Below are 15,756 nucleotides of genomic sequence, written 5' to 3'. Positions count from 1 at the left end.
CGAAATCGGGGGTTTTCTCTTTCTGCTTCAATGGATCTTTGGGTGGAATTCAGCATAGCGTTCGGAGTTTGGGATATTGAAACCGTGGCTCCATAAGAAAAAAAGGCGTGAGAACCTTGGAAACATCCATGGCCACGGTCCAACTGTACATGAATTTAGAAAGACCAAAAAATTATGACGGTTTCTGCAATAATATCCACTTATCTATATGTTTACCATGTGTTTGAATTAGAAGAAAGCAGAGTAGCACTATTCATTATGTTCGTTTTATCTGTATTAATCAATGATCGCGTCTTTCAAGGCCTTACCTATACTTTAAAGCTTCGAAGCTTCGAAGCTCGTTGAAGTGCAGCTGGTCCGACTTACTATTCATATCGTTTCTATATCGTTTCTCACGAGAATACGGGTTGGCCACTCCAATGTATGTCTCAAGTAGTATGCATTTGATATATGGTATGTCTAAAGTTGTATTTACAAATTTTAACCCCACTCATCGATGTTTAGAATGAGGAAAGGGCCCAATTTGACCGATCCCCAAACGCTCATTAGGATGCATGTTATTAAAATTATGCAGCGATAGCTGAATAGGACTTCGGTGATAATCTCGAAGCCATAGAGCAATGTGAAGAGCTTTCGTCTCTGTAAAGACAGAGGAAGCAAGGTGTCTTTTGGCACCAAGACAGGCATTGATCATGTTTCATGACATGCAATGTTGGATTTTGGAGGCATTGGAGCCTGAATTGCTGTAGCATATGAGGGAGGAATCTCGACTTGCATGGATCCCAATGTACGCAAATGGGAACCTCAAGTCTTATAAATGAAATGGGGACCAGATCGCATAACTCGCAACGACGCAAAGAGGACGGCAGATACAATGAGGCAACAGCCGGTGAAAAGCTGAACTCCCAAGTACGAGCCAGTTTTGCTTAGAATGGCACCACCAATAGGAGTACCAATCAGCAGAGCAATGGAGGTAGTAGCAAAAACCTGACCAAGGCGAGTACCAAGATCACGAACATCGGGTGTCATATAAGCCATGACAACTGGTGGCATTGACACGAATCCACCGGAAAAGAAACCGTAAAAGACGGCCAAAATGATGATTCCCGGGACGGTGTGAACGCTAATCCACACAAATGCTAGAATGGAGGTGATGGTGACAGCTGGAGTGAGCATGTTAAGCGGGCCAGTGTGGTCGGCAATGAAGTTCGGTCCAATACGACCGAAGGTTGAAGCGGCGTTGAGCATGGAGAGTAGGTAGAATCCCAAATTAGCATCCACAATACCATTGTCAATGGCAAATGACTGGACATAGAAGAGGAAGTTATAGAATCCAAGAAATCCAAAGAACATGGCGGCTGTGAAGAGACAGTAGGCTGGCTCCTTGAAAGCTGATAGCTGGTAGAGCTTGCGCTTCTCCTTAGGAGGAATACGAAGGCGCATACAGCTAAGAGAGATGAGGATGGTTCCAAAGCATAGGAAACCGATTGTTCGAGTAGCCCAAGCAAACCCGACTTGCTTCTGCAGCTGATCAAACATGATAGGGTAGACTACACCACCAATGCTACTGCCGCTGGCGGCTAGACCATTGGCGAGACCTCTCTTTTCCCGGAAGTATTGGGGCAGGATAGCTACAGATGGCACAAAGAGACAACCAGCACCCAGGCCGACACAGATACCCTGCGCGAGAATCAACTGCCAATATTCAGTGGCGAGACTGGTCATCATCAGGCCGAATGGCAGCATAAAGTTGGCGAATATGATCAGTTCTCGGAAATAACCAGCGTCGAACAATGGGCCGGTGACGACTCCGATAAGCATTAGAAGGAATGATTGGAGAGAACCGATCCAGGCAATTGTGGAAGAAGACGTTCCGGAGAGTAAGTTGGACTCATAGTACGTTTGATATGCACCCCATGTATTGATAACACCCCTATATGAAGAAATGTGTTAGCGATGTCGATGAATTCTTTGCGTGCGCATATCAGAAATAACGTTTACCATGAGTTGAAGAAGAGGAAGAATGAGCCGAGCACCTGGAGCCATGCCCTCAAGCCTGTGTCGAATGTAAGCTCATCTTGAGGCTTCACGGCAGGTGAGTCAGTCGCAGAGTCGGTCACATTTTCCTCGTCCTGGCGGGCAATGTTGCTAGGAACCTTCTGCTCTAGCTCCGCATTAGTCGAACCCATGTTTAACAATCACACTCTCGTGGCAGACAGACACTGGAAAGGACCGTGTGGGGAAATAACACTCTCAATAAACAAAAGTGAAATGCGCGGTTGTAAAGCAAACAAGTTTGAGTCAACCCCAATCTTTAAAACTCCACTGGGGAAGAAAAGAATTTTTTTGATTATAAACCACATTAAAGGACCACATGGGTCGGCGGGGCCAGGGTAAAAGCTCAGGAGGGCGGAAAGGACCGCAACTCAAGCTGGGATTTGGGCATGCCAGGCCCCACTGGCACCCACTAAGTCCATCCTTAGGGTGGTAGATGGCTTTGATGTTGCGTTTGTAGAAGAACGCAGGCTCTCGAGTAGAGGGCGTAGCCAATAGCATTCTCTGGAAGGCGTGCCGGTTATCCAGGTGAGGGGGCCAAGAATCGACCTATGCACGGCTTTGTGCTAAAACATAAGAGTTAATAGGGAATTAGATATCTTGTCGACTCATGTCGTCCAATCAGGGGTATAAAAGTGGGGCTTTCGGGGTGAAAAAAAGATTAATCGGAAAGAAAAACCAAATGTGTCGAGTCATATTCTTTATCGCAGTACGTCGTGCATGAACGCGGTCTGCAAGACCACGTCGATTGGGAAACCTGCCCCCAAGGCCAAGGAAACTCAAACGTTTCTATAACTAATGAATTGTAGATATGTCGAGTCAAAATCACTCGTAAGCAACCTATGAGTGAAGTGGATTCGGCGAAAATTTCTGGTTCGGCGAGGGTCTACTTAAGTTCGACGCTATTCTTATCTGATGCCATATCCACTTCCAACAAACATTGATAAGCGCAAAGGCTTGTGTGACTCTTCTCGGGGGCAGAAACGCCTGATCTACGTATCCATCAAATCCGCCCCTGATAAACTTGGGCAAAGCAACAGTATACATGCGGGCAGGATCTTGTTTCTGTGGTTCTTTACCCGGTCGATCAAGGAAAATTTCCAAGACGCGATTCCCCGTTTTTTCGTTGCCAAGTGGCTACCATACGTAGACCAGCTATCTGAAAGAATAGTCCGTCCATATGCATGTCACCGACTGAGTTTTCCATGGACTGTAGTATGACACTATCCTTGATGCTTTTTAACAGCAAGGATTTTTCAAAGGGGCATATGTCTGAATCGTCAGCTACATTTCTCTTTCGAAGACGAACTAACTTACTGATAATGTCTTTGACCAACAACGGGGAGCCGCTCGGCATAGTTGGAGCAAGAAGTTGATTGCAGCGAATAGACCCACTGTTGAAAAGCGCTATGTCTGTATCATAGAAAGCCTGGATTGTAGTTGCTAACATGTTACCTAGATTCGTTTCTTGGCTGCGGGTGACTGAGCCACGGCCATCGAGAGAGGCATATGAGTGCAAGACGGGCTCCTGGACAAGAGCATCGACACGACTAGTATGAATTGAGTCCAGTAACTGGGCGATTTCGGGCGTTATAGTAGCGACGGGCAACTTTGCTGCATCTATATTGCTCCACTGCCTCACTGTAAATTGGGCAAAGTAGATGAAGAGCAAATAGATGGCCTAATTGAGCTCGAAGTCGAGGCACTTACCAATTGTGGAAATATCAACACTTCCTTTATTGTCTTTTTCTACAACCATTCGTACTAATAACAAGCCTGTCCAGTCTGCCCCACTTTTGATAATCCGAATGTCACCCTGAGCGTCGCGTATCAACCCTTCAGCTGTAATATCCGCGTTGTCGTGGCCCTGTAGAATAATTGCTGGGTCTCTATTTGTATCGCCACTGAAACGTCGAACGACTTCATGGTCATGGCCACCCAAAAGCAATAGACTCTACTTTTGCCCGATTTCGTAGCTTTTGCCACTTCTATATCTTCAGCGAGTCGCATGTGAGTCAATGCAATAACCAAGTCGCAACTTTCCTGAGCACGAAGGTGATATGCCACCCGTCGAGCAGTCCTAACAAGAGATTCGATAGTATGTGAGGGAGGCAGCTTTTCGCAATTGGATGGCCAATCTCTGTCATGCGTTGTCAGGTTAAGAACTACAGCGTGCAATTGATTTCAAAATCTGAACATACGTGCCAGCTAATCCAAAGAATCCAACTTGACGCCCATTGACATTCTTAATTGTGTATGATTTAGCACAGCCGAGTAGACGCTCATTGGGATTCTCTTGCTCTTTCAACGGTAAATGCCATGCATTAGAAAGCACCCAAATAAAGCGAACTTGGTTAGACAATTCAATGAGTTGCTCATCGCCGAAGTCAAAATCTATTATATTCATCAGCCGTTGATATTTCTTCAGGGCAAGAATGTTCACTTCAGACCACGGTTCCCATAACAGGCGATATTAACACCAACGAAGTCGAGAAGAGGTCCCATATGTTCGCCCCTTAGAATACTTGCCTCAAGGGACGGCGAAAAGGCATCTCCGGTGAAAACAGTCAAAGTTTCTTTGGTGATGAACGAGGTTTCAATTGCATAAAGCGCGAAAGTCTCTCTGCGGAGGGCTTGTGGTACTATGAACTGTGAGTATTATAATACGAAGTACTACTGGACCCAAACTGTCACTTACTACACCGTTAAAGTGAATAAATCCTAATCCTTTCGACTTCCTCGTAGGTGCACGAGGGGGCAGTAATCTTTATTCTTAGACAAAGTACGACTACTGCGTCCCATCACCCTTGGCATGCGTGAAAGATGAAAGAGAATGTCAAGAAGATCGAACCATGTTAGCCCGGAGCGAGTAAGAGTGTCTTCGTTGAGAAAGTGCAGGTAGTTATGTAGTTTGCCAAAGGATTCACTGTTACATCGTCCCTTCCAGTCCCCTGTAGCATGGTCTAGGCAGCCGCATCGCCATGGGTGTTCAGCCGGATCACCGCCTCTCAGCCGATCGTAGCCCCATGTGGGGGCGGCGGCTTGGGGTAAAGTTCAGTATCGCTCTGGATCCACGAGTACAGACTCTTGTCGAAAGTCTATCCCCACACGTTGATGTTTTATGCTTTGCGATAAAGCTTCTAATTTGCACAACACCGGGTACTAATAAGGATATTGTTGAAATTTATGCAGACACGTTGGTATCTGAGCCGAAAGGTCTCCTGAGAAAGGAGAGCGAAAAGCAGATAAAAGGAAGATTCCATATTTAGATCGTAGAATAAGTTCGATCGAAATATTTTGTTTGCTCTTGATAACTGATTTGGAAGTGAAAAAGACTACGAAGGGTCAAAGGGTTCATTAATCAAGTTATACATCCTATACATCCTATGTATTCTAAGGTTATATTTGTCCATATAGATGATCTATAAGACTGACTGCAGAAACAAACATTTGGTTTCTCTATTTTATTCCATGTACTAGTGCTCATAGATTGCACCGCCAGAACGCCTGTTAAACAATGCTTGATCCTTAAACGATCTTTGAATCCCACCTCGTTAATATGTATACATATAATAATGCATAGGGTGATATTCAACCGGTTATGAAACGTCCTCGGGGTTAACGAGGAAATCTTCACCCTTCTCCCGCACATGCTCTAGCTTTTTATCTCGACTGCAGGGTTTCCGCATGTCGAATGCGTCTTCTCCGGTAGCTGACATGCCGGTTGGGTCATCGCTATAATAACTGACTACTCGCCTGAAGACGGAGTATCTGAAAATTCAAATGTCAGCACACAGTATCCTTAAACATTGGTCAAAGCTCCGTTCGTTACTCACCCCATGCCTTTATACATATCTACTGCGACTTTGTTGCCTGCTCGGACATATAGATCCACGAACCAGGCATTGTTGATGTCGGACCCACGCTCGAGCTGTTCAGTCAGTCGGCTTGCGTGACCAAGTCGGCGCCAGGCAGGCGCAACAGTTAGGACTGTGATGTGGCCGTGCCAAGGGGTGTAGTGCTCCGATTGTCGCATAGAAGGATGTTGCTCTTCAAGTTTTCCCATGACTATATCCAATTAGCAAAGTGAACTCGTTTGGAATCAATTAAAAGAGAAAGGGAAAGCAGAAAGAAAGAAAGGCACATACTATAGCCAGTGACGCCCGCGTCGCGATCCTTCACCGCACTGAACAGTGACGGCCATTTTGTAAGGTAGTTTAGATAAAAGCCGAGGTCATAGTTCTCCGTAAGGGGGTCCAGGTTGGTCAAGTTGAGAGACAGCAAGTCCAATGGGGACATGCGCTTAATGGAACTCATCCTTGAATTGGGCCAACACAGGCTTCAGGCTAATATTGAGGGGAAAGAATGTGGGGTTTGGTTGATAGAAGCAGCTTCTTTTTTCTGCCTGGGGCGGTGGCCCTCCGCACGAGCAATACAACGTTAGAACTCGAGACTTCTTGATATCGTACGGTGTTCAACCACAACTCGCAGGCTGAGCTGGTCTGTGTTGGTCATTGTTTTCTGAAAACAACACTTTCTTGTGTATTTGCTTGCTTTGTATAGGCCATGACGTGAAAGACTTGATGCTACTCTGAAACATACTTGGGCATTGACCACACTCTACCGAGACCGCAGTACTGCGCGTTGTGCAGCTCTCTTTTCCCTTCATTTTTATTATCTTTTACTTGAAGAACGGACTTCTCTCCTTCTTTCTCTACATCCTAACAATTTATATCCTTTTCAACATTCGTATCAACCTTGAGCTTCAGAGCTCCTCCTTATCCGATGCCCCTCCCTCCGTCTCCCCTGAAATTGGCACACCGCTACCCCTCCAACATGGACGACTCTCCGATCTCTCCAGGGGCCCCAGGAGTTAATGTCTTTGCTCCTGGGAGTCCTGAATCACCTCAAACACCTCGAATGTCCGCACCTCCTTCTCCAAACACCACTCGACAGAACACAAATGGCTCCCACCGCGAGTCAGTAGATTTCTCCGCCGACACAGGCGGGGGCGGACTGGGAAATCTTGCCGATGAATTGGCAGATGCTTGGGAACAAGAAGAAGATAGCTACGGATATGCATCGGGGCAGGAAAATAGTCGAGCGGGGTCCCAGCAACTGGATCACAGTGATGTTGAAGAAGCGTACTTGCAATCTGTTCGCGATATGCGATCTCAATCACCACCGGATTCGCCGGCAAGAAACAGGCTTCGAAGCAATCAATCGAAACAACACCGAAGGCAGGAATCTCAGTACGATGGCTCAGACTATGGGAATGAGTCCGACTTGGACGAAGTGGCTGATTTCTCCCCCGCATTGGAGGCCCAAATGGCCGATATCGAGAGCCTCGTGCGGCGGGGTATCGAAAACAATGGTAGTGAGAATGATCTTGTTATCCAACGTACAGTGGAAGCGCTCCGCGATTTGGGTGGACAAAGTGGAATCGAGAATAGTGCCATGCGGTATGTATATGTCTACAACTATGTTCTAAGCCATAGAATTGGAACTCGAAAGCAGCTATCTAACAAACTTCTATATCAAGACTTATCACCGCCCATTCTTCAATCACATCTCATCTTACCCATCAAACCCGTATCCTTCAAACCCTCATCCACCCTCTCCTCTTTTCTCCTTTCCCTCTCTTATCCGAAGACGCCATTGACTCCCTTATGCCTCTTATTGACGAGGGTCTCCTGCCCAATCTACCATATCCATTCCCCGAACAAAATCGTCGAGACTCCAGGCCAACAACCCCATCACAAAACTCTGCTGCCAATCCTCTTCAATCTCTTCAATCTCTTATCTCTCAAACCTCAGACATCACCCACTCTCTCCGTGGCCTTAGCGACACACTCTACGAATCGCGTCAAATAACCGCTACTGCATCTCGCCGACTACGATCCGCACGAGAACTTGTCGCTGATCTACGACGCGAAGAAGAAAGTCTCGAAGAAGGCTCGCGATGGCTCGAAGTAGGCGAGTGGGATCGACGACTTGAAGATCGCGAAGCTGGGAAGGAATGCAGAGATGTGGTCAGTGGCTTTGAAGCAGTGTGTGGTGAATGGCGCGAGCGACTTTTCGGAGCTGCCGCGGCTGAAGTTGTCGCAGCGTAAGCATGCAGTAGCATTTCCTCACTTCTGCATCATTCTCTTTTTGTTTATTCATTCTTCCTCAATATTTTTACACCCCGTCTAGAAACGCTTTTGTCCAAACATCAACTAGATTGTTATGAGTTTTTTAGGGGCTTCCCCTTTGTCAGATATCCATTTGAACATTCTCTGTGTTTTCCTTTTGTCCAAAATGCCCAGGTGGTCTGCTTATATTCAGTGTTGGAGCTTACATGGACCTGCATATAATATAGCATTCAAGAAATACATATTATTTACATTTCACTCTAATATATCAGACACCTAGAGTCAACCGTTTTCGCAGGCATTCTAATGATCTGCGTGTAAGGCCTAGACCTGGATATATCAAACTTTGAAGTAAAACTTTCAGTTTGGAAGCTTATCTGTTCATTAGTACTGCCAGCAGTGTCTCGAGTCATCACTTCATCTTACTCAAGTCTACAAGTATAGTACTAATTATTACAAACCCCCTACATATGAAGCCTACTAGTATGTATAAATATTCGACTTTAATTGCCGAGCGAAACGTAACATCACATACCTGAATTTTGTCATGTCTACTAGCCACAACCACCGCAGTAGGCTTCTTGCATCTTTCCTTTCAGCTTGACTTCCAAGGTTACTTTCCGACTCCCCACTTATTTTGGTAGTAAATGCGGGATTAAGATTCTCGTTAATAAAGCTGTATAGATAGGTAGACACTGGACTTTAACGAGGTTTAGCTGAAAATTCGGACTTTAGGGGGTTTAGCGGGTTTAACGAGTTAGGGCTTGACTTGACGTACATACTTCCAAGGTCTAATCTAATGTTTCATAAACGGAACGCTCACTACCGATTCCTAGTCATTAGATGTATGAATAATTTATAACAATAGATCTAATGTTCATTGCGGAATTGGGCGTACCCGAACTATCTACATAACCTCTATTCTCTCTATGCCCTACTAGATGTAATAGGCATTGGAACTCTCACTCCATCTATAAAGTCCCTTCCAACCCACCAACATAACTGTCCACAGATAAACATTTCATCAACTTCAGTCTATCAACATCCATCTTCACCTTCACTCCACAATGCCTTCCCCCTCAAACCGCGCCGCATGGCAACAACAATGCCACACCCCCCTCCAAATCAAACAAACCCCCTACCCAGAGGCATCAACTCTCCTCCCAACCCACCTCGTCATAAAAGTTCACGCATGGGCCATCAATCCCGCAGACATCATCCTCCAAGATACCGAGATGGCTTTCGTCAAGTACCCTGTTATCCTAGGTGAAGATATTGCCGGCACGATCGTCGAAGAAGGAAGTAGCGTTACCCGCTTCACAATTGGAGATAGGGTTATTGCTTTTGCGTTGGGTGCTAGTGGGGGACCTGCTATGGGTGGATTTCAGGAATATGTTGTTGTTGATGAGAGTCTTGTTGCGAGGATTCCGGGGTGGATGGCTTTTGAAGAGGGGGTTGTTTTGCCGCTGGGCTTGACTACAGCGGCGCATGCGCTTTCTCAAAAGGAGTATTTAGGTTTACCGGTTCCGGGATCTGGAACTGCGAAGAGTCAAGCTGAGCTTCAAACTGGAGCTGAAGCCGGTGTGAAGGGGAAGGGAAAGAAATCCGTGCTTATTTGGGGAGCTAGTTCTTCCGTTGGAAGTAACGCTGTCCAATTAGCTGTTGCATCAGGCGTGGAAGTTCTCGCCACAGCTTCAAAGAGTAACTTTGAAACTGTCAAGAAGCTCGGTGCAAGTCTTGTCTTCGATTATAACGACACTGATATCGTTGAGCAGGTTGTGAAAGAGTTAGATATCAGAAGTGATGGTTGTGTGGGTATCTTTCAGGCTGCTGGGTATGCGGCTGCTTTGGAGCCGGTTTTGGACATTGCGAAAAAGATTGCATCTGATGTTTTTGTGGCTACGACTGTGCATTTGGCTGAGGGTGTGGTTCCGGAGGGTGTTAGGGCTAAGATGGTTTTTGGGTCTGGGCATGATAATGTTTTGGGGGTTTGGAGTGAGTTTTTGCCTGATGCTTTGGAGGAGAAGAGGTATCTAGCTGCGCCGGAGGCTTTTGTTTTGGAGACGAGAGGACTTGAGGGGATTCAGGAGGGCTATGATGTTTTGAAAAAGGGGGTTTCGGCGAGGAAGATTGTTGTTCTTGCGGAGTAGATTGTCATGTACTTCAATGGTGGTAGAGGTTAGAAGTTAATCAATGTTATTCGTTGATATCGTATCTTAGGATTGGATGATTAACTATAAGACCGACCCAGGTAGTCTTGAGACATTAGAGTTACTTTATTTCATGTTAGATTTAGGATGATTTTAGGATGAAAGGAAGGTTGAAAGTCTAGAGATGTTTTGATCCTATTCACTAGATCCCGACCAATTCGGGACCCAAAGACATGAAGCAGAGCATGATATTGTCATCACGGATGATAAATCATACACCCGGAGATAGGTAAAGGGAAACAAAGAAATTAAACACATGGAAACGCAAAGCAGAGAGTAAAAGAGGAATCGGAAGAGACGAATGGTGTCCCAACCGAGGCCACAAACGGCCGATGATACAGAGTCATTGCAAGGAGGTCGTGAGTAAAAAACATGCGCCGGATATCAAAATGAGAAAAATAAACATCCGATGCCACTTTTTGATGCCCTCCCTATAGTTGTAGGTGAAAAGAAGAAAATATTGTTATCCACCCATGCAGCCGCTTAGCTCTGCGATTGCTTCCATTTTGGAACCCACCTGCCGCCGGCGGGCTTAGACTCCTCAGCCTTGGGAGCCGGGGGAGCGTCGTCTTGGGCATCGGACTCACGCGCATGACGGGGCGTCCAGCGCTCGGTAGGTCCGTTTGAGGGGGGATCACGGGGAGGGGCGGAGCCAGAGCCAGCAGCGGCTCCAGCACGGAGGTGAGGTGGAACGTATCCGGATTTGCGGGGAGCAGCCTCCTCAGCAGCGGGGGGAGATTCGGGGGCAGCACTCTCGCCCTTGGCAGCCAGGCGATCTCTCCAGCCACCACCGCCAGAGGGAGCTGTGCGGGCGGCAAGGTTGAGACGAGGAGCAGAACGCTCGCTTGACTCTGCACCAAATCCAGAGGAAGCGGGGGCAGGGGCGGGGGCACCACCTCCCAGTTTCCGGGCATTGCGGCGGGCCTCTGCTTCGTCCTCGCGCTGCTTTTGGCGGGCAGCGATCTCGTCCAACTTTCCTCTCTCCTCGTCACGGCGGGCCTTCTCTTCAGCCAGAGCAGCACGACGCTCCTCGTCGCGAGCGGCACGTTCTTGCTCCTCGCGCTCGGCGTTCTCTTGCTCCTCCTTCAGACGGCGCTCCTCCTCCTCACGCTCCTGCTTCTCGCGGCGGCGGCGCTCCTGGACCTCCTTAACACGCTGCTTCTTCTTGGCCTCGAACTCGCGCTCAGCGGCCTTGCGACGCTTCTCAAACTCCTCGTGGCGCTTCTCGGAAACCTCGTTGCGGAAGGTAGTGAAGGAGGGAACCAGACGGCTCAGACGGTGCTTAAGGGCAACAGCTTCGGTGTGCTTCTCCTTGGCCTCCTTGAGAGTGTCGGCGTTCTGGGCATCGTAGAGCTCCAAGTCGGCCTTCTTCTGTGCCTCGTAGTCGGCAGGGATGTGCTTAACCTCCTCGCGACGGAAGGCACGCTCCAAGTGGTCAATACGCTTGGCGGTGGTGCGGACACGGTCGTTCAGCTCGTTCTTCTCCTTCTCAAGCTGGGCAAGCTTGATGGCACGCAGGCGGTTGCCATCCAGCTCGTCCATGTCGAACTCACTGATATCAATACCTTTAACACCGGTCTTAAGCTCCTCGAGTTGCTTCTTAAGCTCCTCTTGGCGGATGCGGTCCTGCTCATCCTTGATGCGCTTGCGCTCACGCTCCAGCTGTTCATCTGCAAGACGCTTCTTCTCGGCGTCCTGCAATTGTTGAGTGCGGATACGCTTGCGGGTCTCCTCCTCACGCTGCTTACGCTGCAAGGCGTCGGTGGCAGCCTCCTTCTTCTTGTCGATGACGACACGACGAGCAAGAGTCTTCTCGTGCTCCTCAGCAGCGCCAGCCAAAGCGCGAGCCTGGGCGGTCTGCTTGACCTGGAGACGAGCCTCATTGTATGATGGGTCAACATACATGCAGGTGGTGTGAAGGGTTTTAGCCAGGCGAGCAAGCTGGAAGCGAGCGATCTCAGCGGGGGTGTGCTGAAGACGCTGGATAGAGCCGACCTCGAGCTCGGCAGAGCCAGCAGAGCTGCCAGCGTGCATAGCCTTGGACGAGGAGAAGACGTCGGAGTCGAATGTGAGAACACCAGAAATGTGGTCGACACGGATGGCGAGGTCACCCTTCTTGCAACCGTTCATGATGAACTTCTCGATCATGGCGGGGGTGATCTGGAAGGGATCGGGGAACTGAGCAAGCTCGTAGACGAACTTGAGCTCAACGGACTCGTAGACCTGGGACAGCTGCTGGAACAGACGAGTAAGGATAACCTGCTGCAAAGGCACAACGTACTTCTCCATCTCGGGGTCGGCACCGATCTGCTTCAGGATGGGGGTGATCTTCTTGCAAATGGAGAGAGGGTGGAAGTCGACCTCCAGAATGTTGTAAAGCTCACGGATCTCAGGGCGGACACGCTTGAGGAGACCCTTGTTCAGAGCATCGCGGAACAGAACGGATCGAGATGGGGGCTGGGCCATACCAAGCAGGTTGGTAAGGCGTGTGTTCTTGTTCTTACGGGCCTCATCGACATCGACCAAAGCACCACGGGAACGGGTGGTGCTGATAACAGGGATGGATAGAGCGGAGAGCAGAACGAAAGAAGCAGCCTTGGTCATCTCAGGCTCGGTAACAGAGGGGTTGTCCTTCTTGGTGCTCTGGCCAGAAGCCAAGGCCACAGTAGACAGACGGAGCAAGTTGTAGTAGCGGTTCCATGCAGCGGCGTGGAAGAGGTAGTTCTCGCTGACAAGGAAGATACGGGCGAGCTTCTCGTAGTAGTTAGCCATCATAACGTTCTTGGCTGGGCGCTTGCTCAAGTTGAGCAAAGTGTGAATATCCTCAATGCTGCGGAAAGCCTCCTGCCACAGTTCCAACTCAACAGCAACGTTCAGCTGCTGGAAACGGGTGTCCAAGTGGCGCTGAAGGGTATCGGCATCGCTCAGGTTGATGGCGTGCATCTGAGAAGAGTACTTGGCGGCATTCTGGACGTGGTTGCGCAGAAGCTCACACAGACGACGGAACTCGGTCTTGCGAGTGTACTTCAGACAGAACTGGAATGCCTGGAGAGCGGTCGACTGGTACATAATCTCGAGACGGGCGTTGTTCTTGAGGATCTCGAGGACAGTACGGTAAGTCTCCCACAGGAACTTGAGCCAGGGAGTGACGACGGCACGATCGGTACGGTCCCGGGACTGTTCACCGGAGACGGTGGCCAGCAGGATGGTCTCGGGGGTTTCGATGGCCTCGAGATCGTCGACATTGGAGGTGGGACCAGAAGATTCGAGGGAAGACTGGATCTCATCGGCCTTTGCTTGGGCCTCGGTGACCTTCTGCTCGGCGAGCTCGATGAACTTCTTGAGAACAACCTCGATGGTACCGACGTTGGTGTTCTGGGCGATGTTCTTGTACTGGTACAAACCATCCTTGGCGGCCTTTCCTTTGCGCAAGTCGACAGACAGTTCCACGAAGAGGAGCATCACGGGCTCGAGCGAGGCGATGGGGCTGCTACGGGTGCGCTTTGAGGTGACATGTTCGTGGAGGACGGTCAAGGCAGCGGGAGCCTGACCGACGGCGATAAGTTCCTGGGCCCTCTATTGAAGATTGAAAAAGAACAGATTAATATTTCAAGTCCGATTCCGCATGCTATCTTATCGGGGCGATCGGAGACCAACCTTGAGGACATTCTCAGGCTTGATATGCGGTGGTGGCGGCATGATTGGAGATTATCCACCCCTTGGGGATTTTTGAGATTTCTTTTCGAGATTTTTTTTTCCGGATAAAATGAGGATGGCGGAAATACACAGGGGTATTAAAACACGGGCAGTGGTCGTAAAACCGAGTTAAAAAGCTGCCACGCGAAGTCCTGATCGACCTGGAGGGGAAGCAGGGCCTGTTGTGCGTGAACCGAAAATTCGCGGCTGACTGTTCCCACTCAGACTAAGCGATGGGGAAATCACGTGAGTCGATCAGTTAAGTGTTAAGTTAATCGCTGACACCTTGACACCTGGATTATCAGGCATTAAGGGATTCTTGTCTAGACACCTCAGGCATAAACCCGTTAATCTACTCCGTAATGATGATTGACTTCAATGTTCAATAGTTCTGCACATCCACATTAATTAAACTTCCTACTCCATCCACCGGGGCACATACTATTATTTACTCTGTACAAACAAGACCTCTCTGATCTGAGAGAATACAAGTGAGAATCTGAGAGTTACTTTCTCCTCGTATTTAGTAAGGCCCCCAAACCAACAGCGAACAAAGCCCATCGTGTGTGTATCTGTGTGTAATTTGCATTTGGACTTCCCAGGTGGATGGGTCAGATCCGCTCCGAATGTACATAATGTACCAGGAACTTGGACGTGCATGATCAATAGTGCGTGGATCTAAGTACCGGTGACCTGATGAATAAGCCCACGCGCCCCAGTTTCTCTCCCTCACAATTAAACCAACAAGAAACGGGGGAAATCCCTCTCTCTGACCCTTCCAGTCTTCAATATCCCTTCCTTTTGGCTTCCTGCACGTCCTTCTTTTTTATTTATTCTTTCTTTCTTTGTTAGGCTCTCTCTCATCAAATCCTCTGACTTGGTGGCCACCCTGACCTGCCCCTTCCTCCCCCCCAAAATAACTAACTGTATTGCCAACCCGGCCCCCCCTTGTGTGGACACTTGGCCCCGTTCCCGACCTCCCGGTTCCCAGTTCCCAAGTTAACAACCCCCTCTGACCCCCGAAAAAACCCCCCTTTCTACCCTCCTCCCTGCGCGACTCCATCCACCCTATCATCATGCCCGCCTACGAACTGCGATCCGGCGGTGATGTCAAGAACAAGAAGCAGAGTGTTGCAGACCTCAAGTACCGTCGATTGACTGAGCTCAATGCTCGGCTTAAGGAGGATTTGGATCGCCCGCGGGTGAAGGTATCCGAGGCCGCGCTCTCGTGAGTTCCCCCTGTGTCGCACCATCGCCAACAACTTCGTCCAAATTCATTCGCACAAAGATGAAATAACCCCCCTAGAACGCTTTCTAACTTTTGTTTTCTTTTTTTCTCGTCATTTAGGCTCATCAGCTACTGCAATAACACTCGCGATTTCATGGTGCCATCCGTATGGGGTCAGGTATGTTACCGTCTTTCTTTTTTCCGAGACGACTTCACTTCTCCCTCCTCTCCTGAGCGCATCACTAACCTTGTCTCTTCTTCCTTTAAACAGGTCGATCGGCGCGAAGACCCTTATGCTCCCCAGCAACAGGGAGCTGGCTGCTGCTCTGTCATGTAACGGTCTTATGACGATATTTTCCATCGCCACGACACGATTTCTATCTGTTTTTCGTCTTCTGTTCTTCTCTTCCAACTTCCGCTCTTAATCCTTGGA

General features: G+C 48.7%; 7 protein-coding genes across 7 annotated transcripts; 3 read left to right on the top strand and 4 right to left on the bottom strand.

Annotated features, from left to right (window-relative positions):
* Positions 1-804: 804 nt before the first annotated feature.
* On the bottom strand, positions 805-2,189 carry N7478_004103 (MCT family MFS transporter; the record flags this gene model as incomplete). The annotated part of the gene is made up of 2 exons (XM_056920317.1): positions 805-1,933; positions 2,002-2,189. 2 exons carry the CDS (start codon positions 2,187-2,189, stop codon positions 805-807), a joined length of 1,317 nt encoding a protein of 438 aa, XP_056778354.1.
* Positions 2,190-3,142: 953 nt separating this feature from the next.
* N7478_004102 (5'-nucleotidase) lies at positions 3,143-4,462 on the bottom strand (the record flags this gene model as incomplete). The annotated part of the gene is made up of 4 exons (XM_056920316.1): positions 3,143-3,696; positions 3,766-3,922; positions 4,009-4,135; positions 4,257-4,462. 4 exons carry the CDS (start codon positions 4,460-4,462, stop codon positions 3,143-3,145), a joined length of 1,044 nt encoding a protein of 347 aa, XP_056778353.1.
* A 1,192-nt stretch (positions 4,463-5,654) lies between these two features.
* On the bottom strand, positions 5,655-6,372 carry N7478_004101 (peptide alpha-N-acetyltransferase complex B subunit NAT3; the record flags this gene model as incomplete). The annotated part of the gene is made up of 3 exons (XM_056920315.1): positions 5,655-5,826; positions 5,892-6,123; positions 6,204-6,372. The coding sequence occupies 3 exons, from the start codon at positions 6,370-6,372 to the stop codon at positions 5,655-5,657; spliced, it is 573 nt and encodes a 190-aa protein (XP_056778352.1).
* A 468-nt stretch (positions 6,373-6,840) lies between these two features.
* Positions 6,841-8,168, top strand: N7478_004100 (uncharacterized protein; the record flags this gene model as incomplete). The annotated part of the gene is made up of 2 exons (XM_056920314.1): positions 6,841-7,517; positions 7,598-8,168. The coding sequence occupies 2 exons, from the start codon at positions 6,841-6,843 to the stop codon at positions 8,166-8,168; spliced, it is 1,248 nt and encodes a 415-aa protein (XP_056778351.1).
* A 1,088-nt stretch (positions 8,169-9,256) lies between these two features.
* On the top strand, positions 9,257-10,339 carry N7478_004099 (zinc-binding alcohol dehydrogenase family protein; the record flags this gene model as incomplete). The annotated part of the gene is made up of 1 exon (XM_056920313.1): positions 9,257-10,339. One exon carries the CDS (start codon positions 9,257-9,259, stop codon positions 10,337-10,339), a length of 1,083 nt encoding a protein of 360 aa, XP_056778350.1.
* Positions 10,340-10,882: 543 nt separating this feature from the next.
* Positions 10,883-14,098, bottom strand: tif32 (putative eukaryotic translation initiation factor 3 subunit EifCa; the record flags this gene model as incomplete). Its single annotated transcript, XM_056920312.1, has 2 exons — positions 10,883-13,975; positions 14,057-14,098. 2 exons carry the CDS (start codon positions 14,096-14,098, stop codon positions 10,883-10,885), a joined length of 3,135 nt encoding a protein of 1,044 aa, XP_056778349.1.
* Positions 14,099-15,171: 1,073 nt separating this feature from the next.
* On the top strand, positions 15,172-15,660 carry N7478_004097 (guanine nucleotide-binding protein subunit gamma; the record flags this gene model as incomplete). The annotated part of the gene is made up of 3 exons (XM_056920311.1): positions 15,172-15,323; positions 15,402-15,501; positions 15,595-15,660. The coding sequence occupies 3 exons, from the start codon at positions 15,172-15,174 to the stop codon at positions 15,658-15,660; spliced, it is 318 nt and encodes a 105-aa protein (XP_056778348.1).
* Between the last annotated feature and the right edge of the window lie 96 nt (positions 15,661-15,756).

The sequence above is a fragment of the Penicillium angulare genome, assembly GCF_028827245.1.
Source record: "Penicillium angulare strain IBT 27051 chromosome Unknown utg000004l_segment0_segment0, whole genome shotgun sequence".
NCBI classification, from domain to species: Eukaryota; Fungi; Ascomycota; class Eurotiomycetes; order Eurotiales; family Aspergillaceae; genus Penicillium; species Penicillium angulare.
Note: the sequence above shows the minus strand (reverse complement) of the source record. Positions and strands in the feature narration are given on the sequence as shown.